Source organism: Phaseolus vulgaris, chromosome 1, assembly GCF_000499845.2.
Source record: "Phaseolus vulgaris cultivar G19833 chromosome 1, P. vulgaris v2.0, whole genome shotgun sequence".
Taxonomy (NCBI): domain Eukaryota; kingdom Viridiplantae; phylum Streptophyta; class Magnoliopsida; order Fabales; family Fabaceae; genus Phaseolus; species Phaseolus vulgaris.
The window spans coordinates 3,170,882-3,184,175 of NC_023759.2; the positions used below are offsets into that span (position 1 = coordinate 3,170,882).

At 32.8% G+C, this 13,294-nt stretch overlaps 2 protein-coding genes across 2 annotated transcripts; one reads left to right on the forward strand and one right to left on the reverse strand.

Annotated features, from left to right (window-relative positions):
• Window positions 1–4,826: 4,826 nt before the first annotated feature.
• On the reverse strand, window positions 4,827–5,565 carry LOC137815346 (protein MAIN-LIKE 1-like). Its single transcript, XM_068618491.1, has 3 exons — window positions 5,291–5,565; window positions 5,134–5,221; window positions 4,827–5,054 (listed from the first exon to the last, which is right to left on the reverse strand). The coding sequence occupies exons 1-3, from the start codon at window positions 5,563–5,565 to the stop codon at window positions 4,827–4,829; spliced, it is 591 nt and encodes a 196-aa protein (XP_068474592.1).
• A 3,211-nt stretch (window positions 5,566–8,776) lies between these two features.
• On the forward strand, window positions 8,777–11,270 carry LOC137815347 (uncharacterized). The gene is made up of 3 exons (XM_068618492.1): window positions 8,777–9,287; window positions 9,369–9,612; window positions 11,252–11,270. Exons 1-3 carry the CDS (start codon window positions 8,777–8,779, stop codon window positions 11,268–11,270), a joined length of 774 nt encoding a protein of 257 aa, XP_068474593.1.
• Window positions 11,271–13,294: the final 2,024 nt, after the last annotated feature.

A 13,294-nucleotide genomic window follows, 5' to 3' on the forward strand; every position in this document is an offset into this window, starting at 1 on the left:
CCCTAATGTTCGTTTCGGCGTGAAATTTGCGAAAGACCGTTCAAAAGATCCGAATAGTTTGGGCCAGCTAACTTTCTCGGCCTGCGATTTGGATTCTGTTTAGGATATTACTTTCTGCACCCAATCAATTGCTTCCTGCACCCGCCAAACTTTGTAAAATCCCATTATGCCCTTGTCTTCTTTATTTTGAAAAATGGTGTAGGATGCACAGAAATGCGTTACGAATATCATTATCTGAAATTTGATTTTATATTCTGGATGTACATATCTGGAATAGTTAACTATGTTCCCGATGTGGGCATGCGGAAGTATATTTTTTGACTTATGGATTTTTATATCCGAAAGCTAAGTGATATTTCTTTTTTCAACTACCTCATAGAAGAAATGCGAACGTAAGAATGACAAGACGACACTGCCCGCTGCGTTCAGTGCAAAAACGAAGGTCGCAGTGGTGGCTGCTCCGTGAAAGCAAAAATGAGGGGGTGTTGTGATTGGGTGCTCCCTTAACCTAATTGTAAATAAAAAACATTCCCTGGATAAGCTTCGCGACCTGGTGGTCTTCGTAATAGAAGAGACATTTACCGATAAGCCTGTGATTGTTTGGAGAGATCGTCATAAATGATTAAATTTCATTAAGGGCATTTTTGTATTTTTGCAAATTTTATTAAGAGTATTTTAGTATTTTTGCAAACTTGGGTCAGGGAGAATGAGCCTTCTGTTTAAGGCAGTTCGGGCCTTTTGCATCACAAATTAAGCTTTTGGAATTTGATTTCATTAGGTTTTGAAACTAAGAAAAAACAATTTTTCTTGATTTTTCTATCGCTAGAATGACGTTTTAGGTATTTAAAAAATACCAATATTTTATTTTAAAATAAACATATATTTTCATCCTTAAAAGATTTAGGAAGTATTATATAGAGTTTGATATGGTAAACAATAGTTTTCATACATCATGTTATCTGAAACATTTATATTCCATTTCTACCCTTAACTATTCTTTATTATTAAAAGAGGTATATATGTAGGATTAATCTAACAAGCATCTAAGAGATGAAAATAATTACCAGCGAAAATAATGTGTTTTTAAGATAATTTTTAAATGTGTTAATTATTTTAAATTAATGAGTATTTAATTTAAGTTTACATCGAGCAATGTATAGTTTAGTGTTATTATATATAAATTATAAATAATAATTCGACAACATCATTTACAAGAAAATAGCACATAAATAACCTTATCCAACACCGTCAAAATATTAAATATTTTATGTATGAAAATTATTATAACAACAAGTTTTTTTTTTCTTGTAGTAATATAATAAAAGTTAAATTTATAGTCAAATGATATTAAAAAATATTGATTTAGATATAAATACATATAATAAAAGTTGTAATCTAGTTATATAAAGGATTGTAAATATATCATTATTATCATAAAGCAGAACATAAACAACAATTCAACAAGGTTCGTACCAAGAATAGCATTAAAAGATGTGATCATAAAGCAGTTCAATGCCATTAAACAGTCTTCAAAAGATGGCGTGAAGCAATACTTGAAACCCTAAAATTAACACGCCCTCGAATTCATCACTTCTCATCCAAAACCTCTTTCGAAAATCGATATTCATTGTACTGTGAATGATATCAGTCTAAAACTTAGTGGGACAAGGAGATAATTACAACATGCAGAAAACATCAACATTAAACATATATAACATGCCAAAAAAACAAGCAGAAAACATCAACATTAAAAAGTGAAAAGAACATCTAAAGCAGCTCTGCCTTCCAACACTGCTTGCTTCTTCTCAAGAACATGCGCGAGCTCAATTCACACCGTGTGATATGGCAGGACAAAGAATCCACCTTCGAACGGAGGGTCTCAATGTCCTCTCTCAGACGAGCTTCAGAGTCCTCCAAGTTTTTCAGCGAGCCATGAGAAACGTCATAAGAAGAAGAAGAAGTAAAGCAAGGGAACAAACGGCGTTCGATAGAATCCAACAACGTGCTCCTTAAGAAGAAGTGGCGAAGATCATCCAAGTGCTCCGAAAGCAGATAACTTCTTGAGTCCAAGAGTTCCAACATTGTGTGGTCACGGAGAAGACGAATGAGATCGGCCAAACGACCATAGGCGAAACCCTTGGTCTTCAAGGAAAATGCTTGGCCGAGCAAATACGCTTCACGGTGCTTCGAGAAGAAGTTGCATAGCAAAAGCGCGTCTTCTTTGGATAAGAAGTTTAAAAAGACCAAGAATTTGAGGTTTTTGTGGTTGTTCAACGTTTTTTCTTCTTCTTTCTCGTCTCGTTTGCGTTTGACGACCTTGATGTCACCGTCCTCTGAGTATTCCTCAGCCATTTTTGGAGAAAAGAAGAGAAGAAGAAGAGCTTTTTCTTAACACCATGTTTGTGTTGTATATATATATAGTGTTGGAAGTTGGAAGATGTTTGGCCACCACCTTGCCTTTTCGTTTCAGCTTCCCAATCAACATGCATGATGATCAGATAGATACGGATCTTTTGAAATTATAACTAGCAGATCACAGATATTCTATAATTTTTTTTTACAATAATTAAAAACTATAATTATAAGTGAGAATAAGAAGCATAAATTATATAATTAAACATTCAATTAAATTAAATAAATAACAAATGATAACTAATGCATAATGCATAAATGAATTTTGTTTATAAATAAATAAATTAAATAATATAAAATTATGAATTATATATTTTGTTCCAGTTCCTATCTACACTAATAGTATTACCTAAAAATTTAATAATTAATTAGATACTATTTTAAAAGTTATTTATCAATAATCAAAATTAATTTAAATATTAGTAATTTTATATGTAAAATTATTTTATTTAATGTTTTTTTAATAGAAAATTAGTACTAACAAATTTATCTTAGAACCCAGTTTAATAATATAATGTATATATTAAAATTTTAAACTAAAAAATAAAGTACATATTAATAAAATATTATTATTATTTTGAGTATGAAAATCCATCCTAATTAAAAACAACCATGTTGTAATTACAATTCGAGTAATATAATATATTGAAAACCCTGAAAATAGAGAAAACGCAGATATCTATATCAAGCAAAACATAAACGCAGTTCAACACAATCTTCGAGAAATGGCGTGAAACAAAACTTGAAACCCTAAAATGAACACACGCTGGTATTCATTGATCGTTATAATCCAAAACCTGATTCGAACATCGATATTGAAGGTACTAAAAGATAATCATAACATGCGAAAGAAAACAAAAGAGAAAGCATAAAAATTAAAAAGTTAAAAAAGCATTTAAATCATCAATGGCTTTCGACACTGCATGCTTCTTCTCCAGAACCTTCGCGAGCTCAACTTCACACCATCCCCTTGCTGTATCTATAATATCTTACCAAAGTGGTCCAGTTTTTTTTTTATATTTACGTAAATGGCAAGATTCTCAAAATATTACAAGAATAGACATTTTTTTTTGTCAAAGTTGCCAATGGTGTAGGCAACATAAATTAAATTCATTAATCCTTCTATTTTTTTTTTTTAATTAAAGTTTCTAACCCGATTAACAACTTCAGTTTAAATAAAATTGAATACTGGATTGGCAACTTTAGTTTAAATAAAATTGAATATTGGATTGGCAACTTCAATGTATTTTATCTCAAATGAAATTTCTAATTTTATTGGCAAATTTAGCTGATTTTTTAAAATAATTAATATTTTTAAAAAATGAAAGATGTATATAATAATAATTTAAAATTATTTAAATTTACATGAAGTGAATAAAAATAAGAATATTGAGAAAAAATGTATTTTTATAGATAATTAATATTAAAAAATTAAACTAAATTTTGTTTTCACAAAAAACAAAATTACCTAAAATTAAGTTGGATTTAAAATAGGTTGGGTAATAAATGTAAAATATTTAGTACTTTTTAAATATTATTAAAATTAAAAATATTTTTGTTGTTTTTAAAAATTTGAAATTATGTATGTGAAATAACGTTTATAGTTGATAAAATTATAAATAAAAAGGGTAGCGTTTAAACAATATTTATAAAATGATATTATACATGATTATAAAATAGAAATAAAGGAAAAGTTGTCATCTATGAGAAGCTGTGCCACATGGTGGTCTTCTTCGTTGTCTTTGTGGTCGTCCTTGTGGCTGTTGTTCGGACCGAAGGGTAGGAGGGGGCGGAGGTGGAATGTCATCATCAGTGCCTTCGATTTCATTGTCATCACTCTGATTTGCGGACACTTGTGAAGGCATTGTTGGTCGATAATACTGCATAGATGACATAGGATTGTAGGCAGATGGGGGGGTCATGGTAGAGGTTGCAAAGGGATTTGACGGGCCAACAAACAATTGTTGTTGAGATGGAAATGTTGAGTAGTTGAAAGGTGGTCGATGGAATGATGATTGGAATGACATGTGAGATTGATCCCTATATCCGAACAACTGGGTCAGTTGAACACCTGGTGGACGAAAAGATTGTTGTTCAAATGATTGAACTTGAGAAGAAGACCTGACATGATGTTGATAGTGAGGTTGTGTAGTCTCCTGTGGCATATCATATTGTTTTGAAAATATGTGTTAATTTTGGATGAGTGAATGAAGAATAAATAATTTTGTAATTGAACTTACATCATCATCAGACGATGACTGTATAGGCGTGATGTAGCGGATAGTATGGTTGATGTACCATTGCATGTATGTTGAGTTGTCATGCAAATGACCATTTCCGTTAAACTGATTTCCATGAATTAGATGATTACGACAGTCATTCCACATAGTTATCCATGCGACATGATATTGTGGTCAGTATCGATCAGTTCGTCCTCTCATATCCTCTTTGTGAAGTTGATCAAGGTTGAATGGGTCACTTGGAATACTCTGTCGAAATCCAAATTGACGCATAACCCTGTCAACTTGATGAAATTCAACAGTTGCAAAACATATGAGAGGAACTACAGCCCGTGCAGTTGGGGAAACCTCAATAGTGATCAAGCGCCTAACATATTCCACTCGATATGGAGTCCAAAGAAACTGTAAATAAATGTTTGAAACATCAATAATATGAAATATTTAGTTAAAATGATATGTTAGTTTATATATTTGTCACAACCTCTTTAGCTTTAATGCCATCAAATATTGCTCGTATTTGTGGAACAGTGGTTCCTCCTATGTGCGTCCTATGCATCCTCCGAGTCCACCTAACGTAAGCAAAGAAATATTAAGAACTTCGTTTTCTTATCTCGAAAATTAATACAAAAATAACATACCTTTTACCGAGTGGGAAACCAACTCCTTGTTGAACTTCTTCATCGGTCAATGGTTGAAGTTGTGGAGAAATGCATGTTAGGTGTTCCCATGCCCAACACTGTAAAAGCAGCGTGCAACCTCCAATATTATCTTGATTAAAGTCTATTCCGTGATCGAGCGCACGATACAAAGAAGCCAATACAGCTGACCCCCAACTGTAATTCCTTACGTTGTTCAAGTCAGCCAACAATAATAGGTACATTAAATGTACCTTACTACCTGAAGAATCAGGCATCAATAAACTCCCAATAAGTGTTAATATGTGGGCTCGAGCATGTTGAGCAATAACATCATCAGTTGCATTATGTGGCAGTTCTTGAAAAGTGTTGTTAAGCCAAGACAACTTAATTGCATTTCCTTTTATCGCTGTTGATGGTGGTATAAATCCGAGCAACTGGTCACATAAAGATACTAAATCACCACTAGTAATCCCGGTGACAACCTGTCCATCAATAGGTAAACCCAATATTAATTCCACATCTTCCAAAGTAAAAGTTGTTTCACCGAGAGGAAAGTGAAAGGTATGAGTCTCTGTTCTCCATCTTTCCACTAATGCTGTAATTAGTACATGGTTGAAGTCAATGTGCTTAAATTTTAACAAATGTCCAAAACCAGAATGATCAATTAACCGTTTGACTCATTGGTCAAGTATATCCTCATGCTTTAGTACCCAACTTGCATGTCTTCTGGGTCTCAATAGTCTTTCATTACCTTCCCATACATATTTAGTAACATGTTTCTCTTGGAGTCGCAATATAGACATATTCGCGGGAAGACAATGAGATGCCATAAAATTCTAATAAAATGATTCCTGAAAATACAACCAATTTTTAGAATATCTTTATAGATAATTTTTATTAAAATGATATTATCAATAAACATTAATTTTCTTAAATTAAAGATAACGAAAAGATATTTACACCTACTAATTAAAGAGTACTGAGGATAACATATTATAAAAATATTGATTGAAAGTAATATATTATGTACAAACAATAAAAATATAAGAAAAATAAAATAAAAAATATATTTTTTAGCAATTGTTTGTCAATATTTAATATCAATTAATTATATTAACTTGTTTTTTTTTATAAGTTGATAATAATTAAATTTCATGTTTTAAAGTATAATTTTTAAATTCCTTTAACAGAGTATAAGTATAAGTATTAAATATTAAATATTGTTTGTGTGGATAACTATTAAAATATAAAATATAAGTATTAAAACCATGCAACGGTTTTGCAATATTAAAACCAAAGTAATATAAGTATTAAAATATAAATATAAATATTAACAGGTTTTGCAATGGTCTTTAGCTAACAATGAACACTGCATTTAATATTCCATAAAATTCTAACCTAATGATAAGTCATCCGCTACTTTATTCACTTATGTTCCCTCTCACCACAAACCATGGCTATCACCACCTCCTTAACACTTTTCTTCTTCCTTTTACACTTTTCCGTACATCTCCAGGAGGTACACTTGTGATGTTACATAATGATTGATTTTTCAAAGGCTAGAACCAAAGTAAAGAGTAAAATATAACCTATATCACATGTACCTTTTTTGTCATTTAATTCATTCAACCATATTCTTTTCTGCACATGGATAACAAGTGGAGAATACCATGAATAACTCTTTTGCCCATTGGCTCTTTCTCTGCTCCATCAAAGATTCTTATTCTATTTCTTACTATTTATAAAATACTTATTGTTTATAAAGTACTCTTACTTATTGGCTATAATGAATACATTGTATGAAAATAAAAAATAAAAAATATTAGTTGAGTTTTGTTAATGTTTTTAAAACAGATTTCAAGTAGTTAATTTTGTTTACAAATTTAAAGATATTAGTACATTAGAACTAAATTATTATAACTAAATTCTTTTACATGTAATTTTCTCTCATATATATAGAACTAAATTTTAGTTAAAACTAAGATATAATTTTCTTCTGGAATGAACAAGGGTTCATGAGTAATGCCACCATGTAATACAAAAATACATACAGATCCATCCACAGAAAATACAAAAACAATTTATGAGAGGTAAAATATACTAATAATCTTTGTTAGCATGTGCATATGCTTGCTACTATAATTAAATAAATAATTAAAATATTAGAGAGAACTTACCTTTGTGATTGAATGCCACCCTTAAGCACTCTAGAACAATGGCAAAGCTTGAGAGTGTTTTGCATAGGACACAGACTCTATTAAATAGAGTTGCTTGTGTGAGTTTCAAAAAATGAAAGTTTGAATTCAAACTTCATTTTCAAAAGAATCTCTGCCATGAAAAAAGAATCTCTGCCATGAAAACTATAGCCATGACATAAAGCTGGACACAAAATAAAGTATTGCTTGGTGGTGCACGAAATTGCAAACAAAGTTGTCAAACTTTTAATATAAGTTGCCAATGGTGAATGCAACTTCTTCCAAAGTTGCCAATGGTGAAGTCAACTTCTTTATTATGAAATTAGGAAAAATAAAAATAAACCAAATGTAGCGTGGAGTGATGGCTTTCTGTCACAATTACATGAGGACTTGACTTATGAATAAAAATTATTGTACTCATACAAAACATTTGTTATATAATGGAACAACAATGCAACTCTCTAGCCTTGCATTCCTTCTTTGTTCTACACTTTTTCTTCTCTTGATTTCTGCATCCAAGTTAAAAAAATGACAAGGTTTGTAAGATATATTATTTTCTCCTTCTAGTTTAAAGTTCAAAGAAAGTTGTAAAGGTAATGTAAATTTTCCGTAACATTCTTATTTATCATGTTTTTTTTAAATGCAGATGGACACGTGGAATGTCGGTGGAACGTCACTAAGCCAGCATGAAGAACCAATAATTACAGACATCGTGGACGACATAAGTGAAGATGGAGATAACTACGACTTTGATTTGGATGATGAAGATGAGTTCAACAGATCTTCACAATATATTCCGTCTGGCAGTCAATCCGGACATAACATCGATTGTGAACTCAATGAACACATGTCTTTCATATCAAAGGAGGCGACATTGAATGCCATAAAACGATACCACATAGACAACGGTTACAAATTTGTTGTCGTGGAATCAAAGCCAGATAGATATGTGGCTCGGTGCATACATCATGATGTAGGGTGCGAATGGAGATTACGAGCATCTTTTAGTAAAATCCGAAGTCAATGGGAGATAAAAAAAAATTGATGCACAACATACTTGTTTGTCAACAAATCTTACGGCAGACCATGTTAATTTGGATTCAACCCATATTGCGTCCATGGTGTTGACTTCAGTCAAAGCAAACCCTTCCGTCCCAATTAAAAGCTTAATTACAGAAATAAAAAATTTGCACGGCTATACTATCACGTATAGAAAAGCTTGGTTGGGAAAACAGAAAGCTCTTGCTTTGGCATTTGGCGATTGGGAACAGTCCTACAATGATCTTCCTAGATGGTTGGAAGCAGTAAAAGAAAGCAATCCAGGGACAATTGTGCAGTTATTGCTTCTCCTTGTATGGTTGATGGTGTTCAAGACAATTCGTGTTACACGTTGGATCGGGTGTTTTGGTCTTTCAAGCCTTGTATCGATGGTTTCAATTTTTGCAAGCCCATTGTACAAGTTGATGGGACATTTTTAACCGGAAGATACCATGGAACATTGTTGACCGCAACCGCTCAAGATGGGAATCGAAACATATTTCCATTGGCGTTTGCGATTGTTGAAGGCGAGACTCGGGAGGCTTTAATTTGGTTCTTCCAATTATTGCGACAATATGTGACACCTCAACCGAATTTGTGCATGATTACTGATAGAGGAACCGGTATAATTTCAGCATTACAATTCGAAGAAGTTGGATGGGAAGGAGACGACCTTGTTTCTGTGTATTGCATATGCCATATCGCATCGAATTTCAACAAAAAATTCAAAAATGTTGAGCTGAAACGGCAATTGATTAACATGGGTAATGACATTCTTTACCTTCTCTCAGAGATAATTACGACCTTTTACCATTTAACTAATTTCATTTACTTCTTTATGACAGCTTATGAGATGAAACAACCCATAGTACAGGCAAAGCTATCAGTTATGCGATCTGAGTTCAAGCAAGCATTTTCCTGGATAGATCGCATACCATTAGAGAAATGGACTCAAGCATATGATGGGGGAAAGAGGTATGGTCATATGACCACAAATCTAGCAGAATGCATTAACTCTGTGCTTAAGGGAGCTCGTTCTTTGCCGATTTCCGCTTTGGTTAAGGCAACTTTTGAAAAAACAAAAACATGGTTTGTTGAACGAGTCTTCAAAATAGACACCATGTTACGCGCAGGTCATTATTATTCAGAAGATATCACAACCTTACTTAGAAAAAATCAACAAGATTCGTGTATGTGTTTTGTGGAAAAGTTTAATGCAGAAAATTCTGAATTTGATGTCCAAGAATTAGCCACCCCCCAACATGGTCGGCGACCTTAATCATATACAGTTAGATTAAATGATTGGTGGTGTGATTGTGGCCACTTCCAAGCTCTTCGACTTCCCTGTCGTCATGTTATTGCCGTTTGTTCCTCTTGTCATTTACAAATGACGACATTCATTGATCCAGTTTACAACCTCCACACGATTAGAAAGGCATATCAAGTTGAATTCCACCCTGTTCGAAACGAGGATTATTGGTCTACTTATACCGGGCCAAATTTCATACCAGAACCCCACATGCGACGTAAAAACTCGGGACGACCAATTACGACTCGTTTGCATAATGAAATGGATCAATCAATTCAGAACAAGACAAAAAAATGTTCTTACTGTCGCAATGAAGGTCACAACAGAGGAAATTGTCCATTTAGACAGTAGAGTCATGCTTTGTAATGTTGTTCTCATCAAATATTTTAATATCATCTTCTTTTAATGACTTATATTGAATAATTTATTTTATTTTTAATACATTTATTTTACATAAATACATGTATATTATTACTTTTTACATATTATATAATTTATTCTTTCATATATTATATAATCTAAAAATTTATAAATAAATTATATCACATTTTTATAAGTGTATTTTTAACTTTAACGATATTTAAAAAATACTAAATATTTTTAATTTATCAAATAAATCATTTTTAATCCAATTTATTTAAAATTATTGTAAAAAATATTCATTTTAATTATTCAACTTTATATATCATTTTCTTAAATAAAAAAAATTATATTTTGGTATTATTTATAAAATACTTTTTTTAATTATATATTTTTATTTCTAAAAATATTAATTATCATTTTTTTAAAAAATAAAATCAAGTGAACTTGGCAATTGAATTGATAATTTTAATTGAAATAAAATACATTGAAGTTGCCAATCCAGTATTCAATTTTAAATACATTGAAGTTGCCAATCCCGTATTCAATTTTATTTAAACTAAAGTTGCCAATTGGGTTGGAAATTTTAATTAAAAGAAGAAAAGTAGAAGGGTTAACGAATTTAATTTATGTTGCCTACACCATTGGCAACTTTGACAAAAAAATGTCCATTCTTGTAATATTTTCTGAATCTGCCCATTTAAGTAAATCTCAAGAAAAACCGCACCATTTTGGTAAAATTCCCAAGAAGAAGAGCAATGGTAACGTACGGTATGAGGTCTTCAGTGGGCTTGTGGTTGTTCAACGTTTCTTCTTCTTCTTCTAAGTATTCGTCACTGCTCTCTGAGTAATAATCACTAAAATAAGCCATTTTTGGAGAAAAGAGAAGAAGAAGAAGAGTTTTCTCTTATCACCGTGTTTGTGTATATATATATAGAGTTGCATATTGTTTGGATATTTATTGTATTTCAGTTAGGACTTATCAATAGAATAATCCTAGGTTTAAGGAATAACTAATTGTTATGAGAGTTTGTTATTATTCCAATTATCACGTTGTAGGCTTGTAAAACGTGGTTAGTTATTTTTTTTAGCTATAAATTTTTAGCCTGTAGAAATAAAATGCACCAATTTTTCTTCATTTATCTAGCCTTTCAGTTCTGATTTCACAATTGGTATCAGAGCTTTAAAGGAATTTGATTAAAGAGTGTGTGAGAGAGTGCACCATGTCAAACTCAGAGCAATTCCTCGTTCCAAAATTCGAAGGACATTACGATCATTGGTCTATGATGATGGAGAACTTCTTAAGAAGTAAAGAGATGTGGAATCTGGTGGATGAAGGGGTTCCAACACCAGCAATTGGAAGTTCAGCAGCAAGTGAGGCGCAGAGAAAGAGTGTCGAAGAGGCTAAACTCAAGGATTTGAAGGTAAAAAATTATCTATTTCATGCCATTGAAAGAGAGATAATTGAGACCATTCTTGACAAAAGTACGTCGAAGGCAATCTGGGATTCGATGAAGCGAAAATACCAAGGATCCACCAAAGTGAAAAGAGCACAGTTGCAGTCCTTGAGGAAGGAGTTTGAAATGCTGACTATGAAGGAAGGAGAAAAGGTCGATAGCTACTTTGCACGAACATTGACAGTTGTGAACAGGATGAAGGTTAATGGTGAAGATGTGAAACCAAGCACTGTGGTGGGTAAAGTACTGAGATCTTTTACTCCTAAATTTAATTATGTTGTCTGTTCAATTGAGGAGTCAAATGATCTAGATGCAATGACCATTGACGAGCTTCATGGAAGTTTGCCGGTTCAAGAACAGAGAATGCAAGGAAGTCAAGAGGAAGAACAAGCTTTAAGAGTTTCTTATGATGACAAGCCAAAAAGAGGCAGGGGCAGAGACTCGTTCCGAGGAGGTCGAGGTAGAGGACGAGGGAGATTCTCTCAAAACAAAGCTATGATTGAATGTTTCAACTGTCATCAGTTGGGACATTATCAGTACGAGTGTTCTGATTGGGAGAAAAATGCTAATTATGTTGAACTTGGAGGAGAAGAAGACCTTTTGTTGATGGCCCATGTTGATTTTCATGAAACCAAAGGAGAAGAAGTTTGGTTCCTAGATTCTGGTTGTTCCAATCACATGACCGGAAATAAGGAATGGTTCTCAAAGTTGAATGAGGGATTTAGTCAAACGGTAAAACTTGGCAATGACACTAGGTTGGCAGTGGTGGCTAAGGGAAGTGTTCGATTTGAAATAAATGGTATCACTCAAGTAATTTCAGATGTTTTCTATATTCCTGAATTAAAAAGCAATTTATTAAGTGTAGGTCAGCTTCAAGAGAAGGGTCTAGCCATTCTAATTTAAAAAGGGACTTGCAGAGTTTATCATCCAGCGCGGGGGTTAATAATGCAGACTAATATGAGTGGAAATTGAATGTTCTACCTGAGAGCATCGATGACATCCAAAAACTCTTTGTGTCTTAAAGCAGAAGCTTTGGCTGATAGGAATCACATTTATGGCATCGCCGATTTTTTCATTTAAATTATCAAGGGCTGAAAACACTTGCTGCTAATAATATGGTAGATGGCATGCCATTACTCAAAGTTCTAGAGAAGTTATGTGAAGCGTGTTTAATTGGAAAGCAGCAAAAAGAATTTGTCCAAAAGCAAAGTTCATGGAGAGCATCAAAGCAACTTCAGCTAGTACATTCTGATCTCTGTGGGCCTATCAAACCAGCTTCCAACAGCAACAAAAGGTATATCATAAGTTTTACTGATCACTTTTCTCGTAAAACTTGGGTATATTTTTTGCATGAGAAGTTAGAAGCTTTTAGTGCATTTAAAAATTTCAAAATTAGTGTTGAAAAAGAAATTGGCATGCATATTGCTTGCTTGAGAACAGAAAGAGGAGGTGAATTTAACTCAAACGATTTCAGAAAATATTGCAAAGAACATGGCATAAGGAGACAGCTGACAGCAGCATACACGCCACACCAGAACGGAGTTGCAGAGCGAAAGAATCGAACAATCATGAATGCAGTGCGATCCATGTTAGCTGAAAAGAAACTTCCTAAATGTTTCTGGCCTGAAGTTGTAAAATGGTGTGT

Bases quoted from the DNA above. Each gene is read 5' to 3' on its own strand.
- LOC137815346 (XM_068618491.1), bottom strand. From the start codon at position 5,565: ATGCCTGATTCTTCAGGTAGTAAGGTACATTTAATGTACCTATTATTG. The intron at 5,222-5,290 runs GTATGTTATTTT...TGCTTACGTTAG, and splicing joins GGTTTCCCACTCGGTAAAAG to GTGGACTCGGAGGATGCATA. The intron at 5,055-5,133 runs GTTGTGACAAAT...ATTTATTTACAG, and splicing joins ATGGCATTAAAGCTAAAGAG to TTTCTTTGGACTCCATATCG.
- LOC137815347 (XM_068618492.1), top strand. From the start codon at position 8,777: ATGGTTGGAAGCAGTAAAAGAAAGCAATCCAGGGACAATTGTGCAGTT. The intron at 9,288-9,368 runs GTAATGACATTC...TCTTTATGACAG, and splicing joins ACGGCAATTGATTAACATGG to CTTATGAGATGAAACAACCC.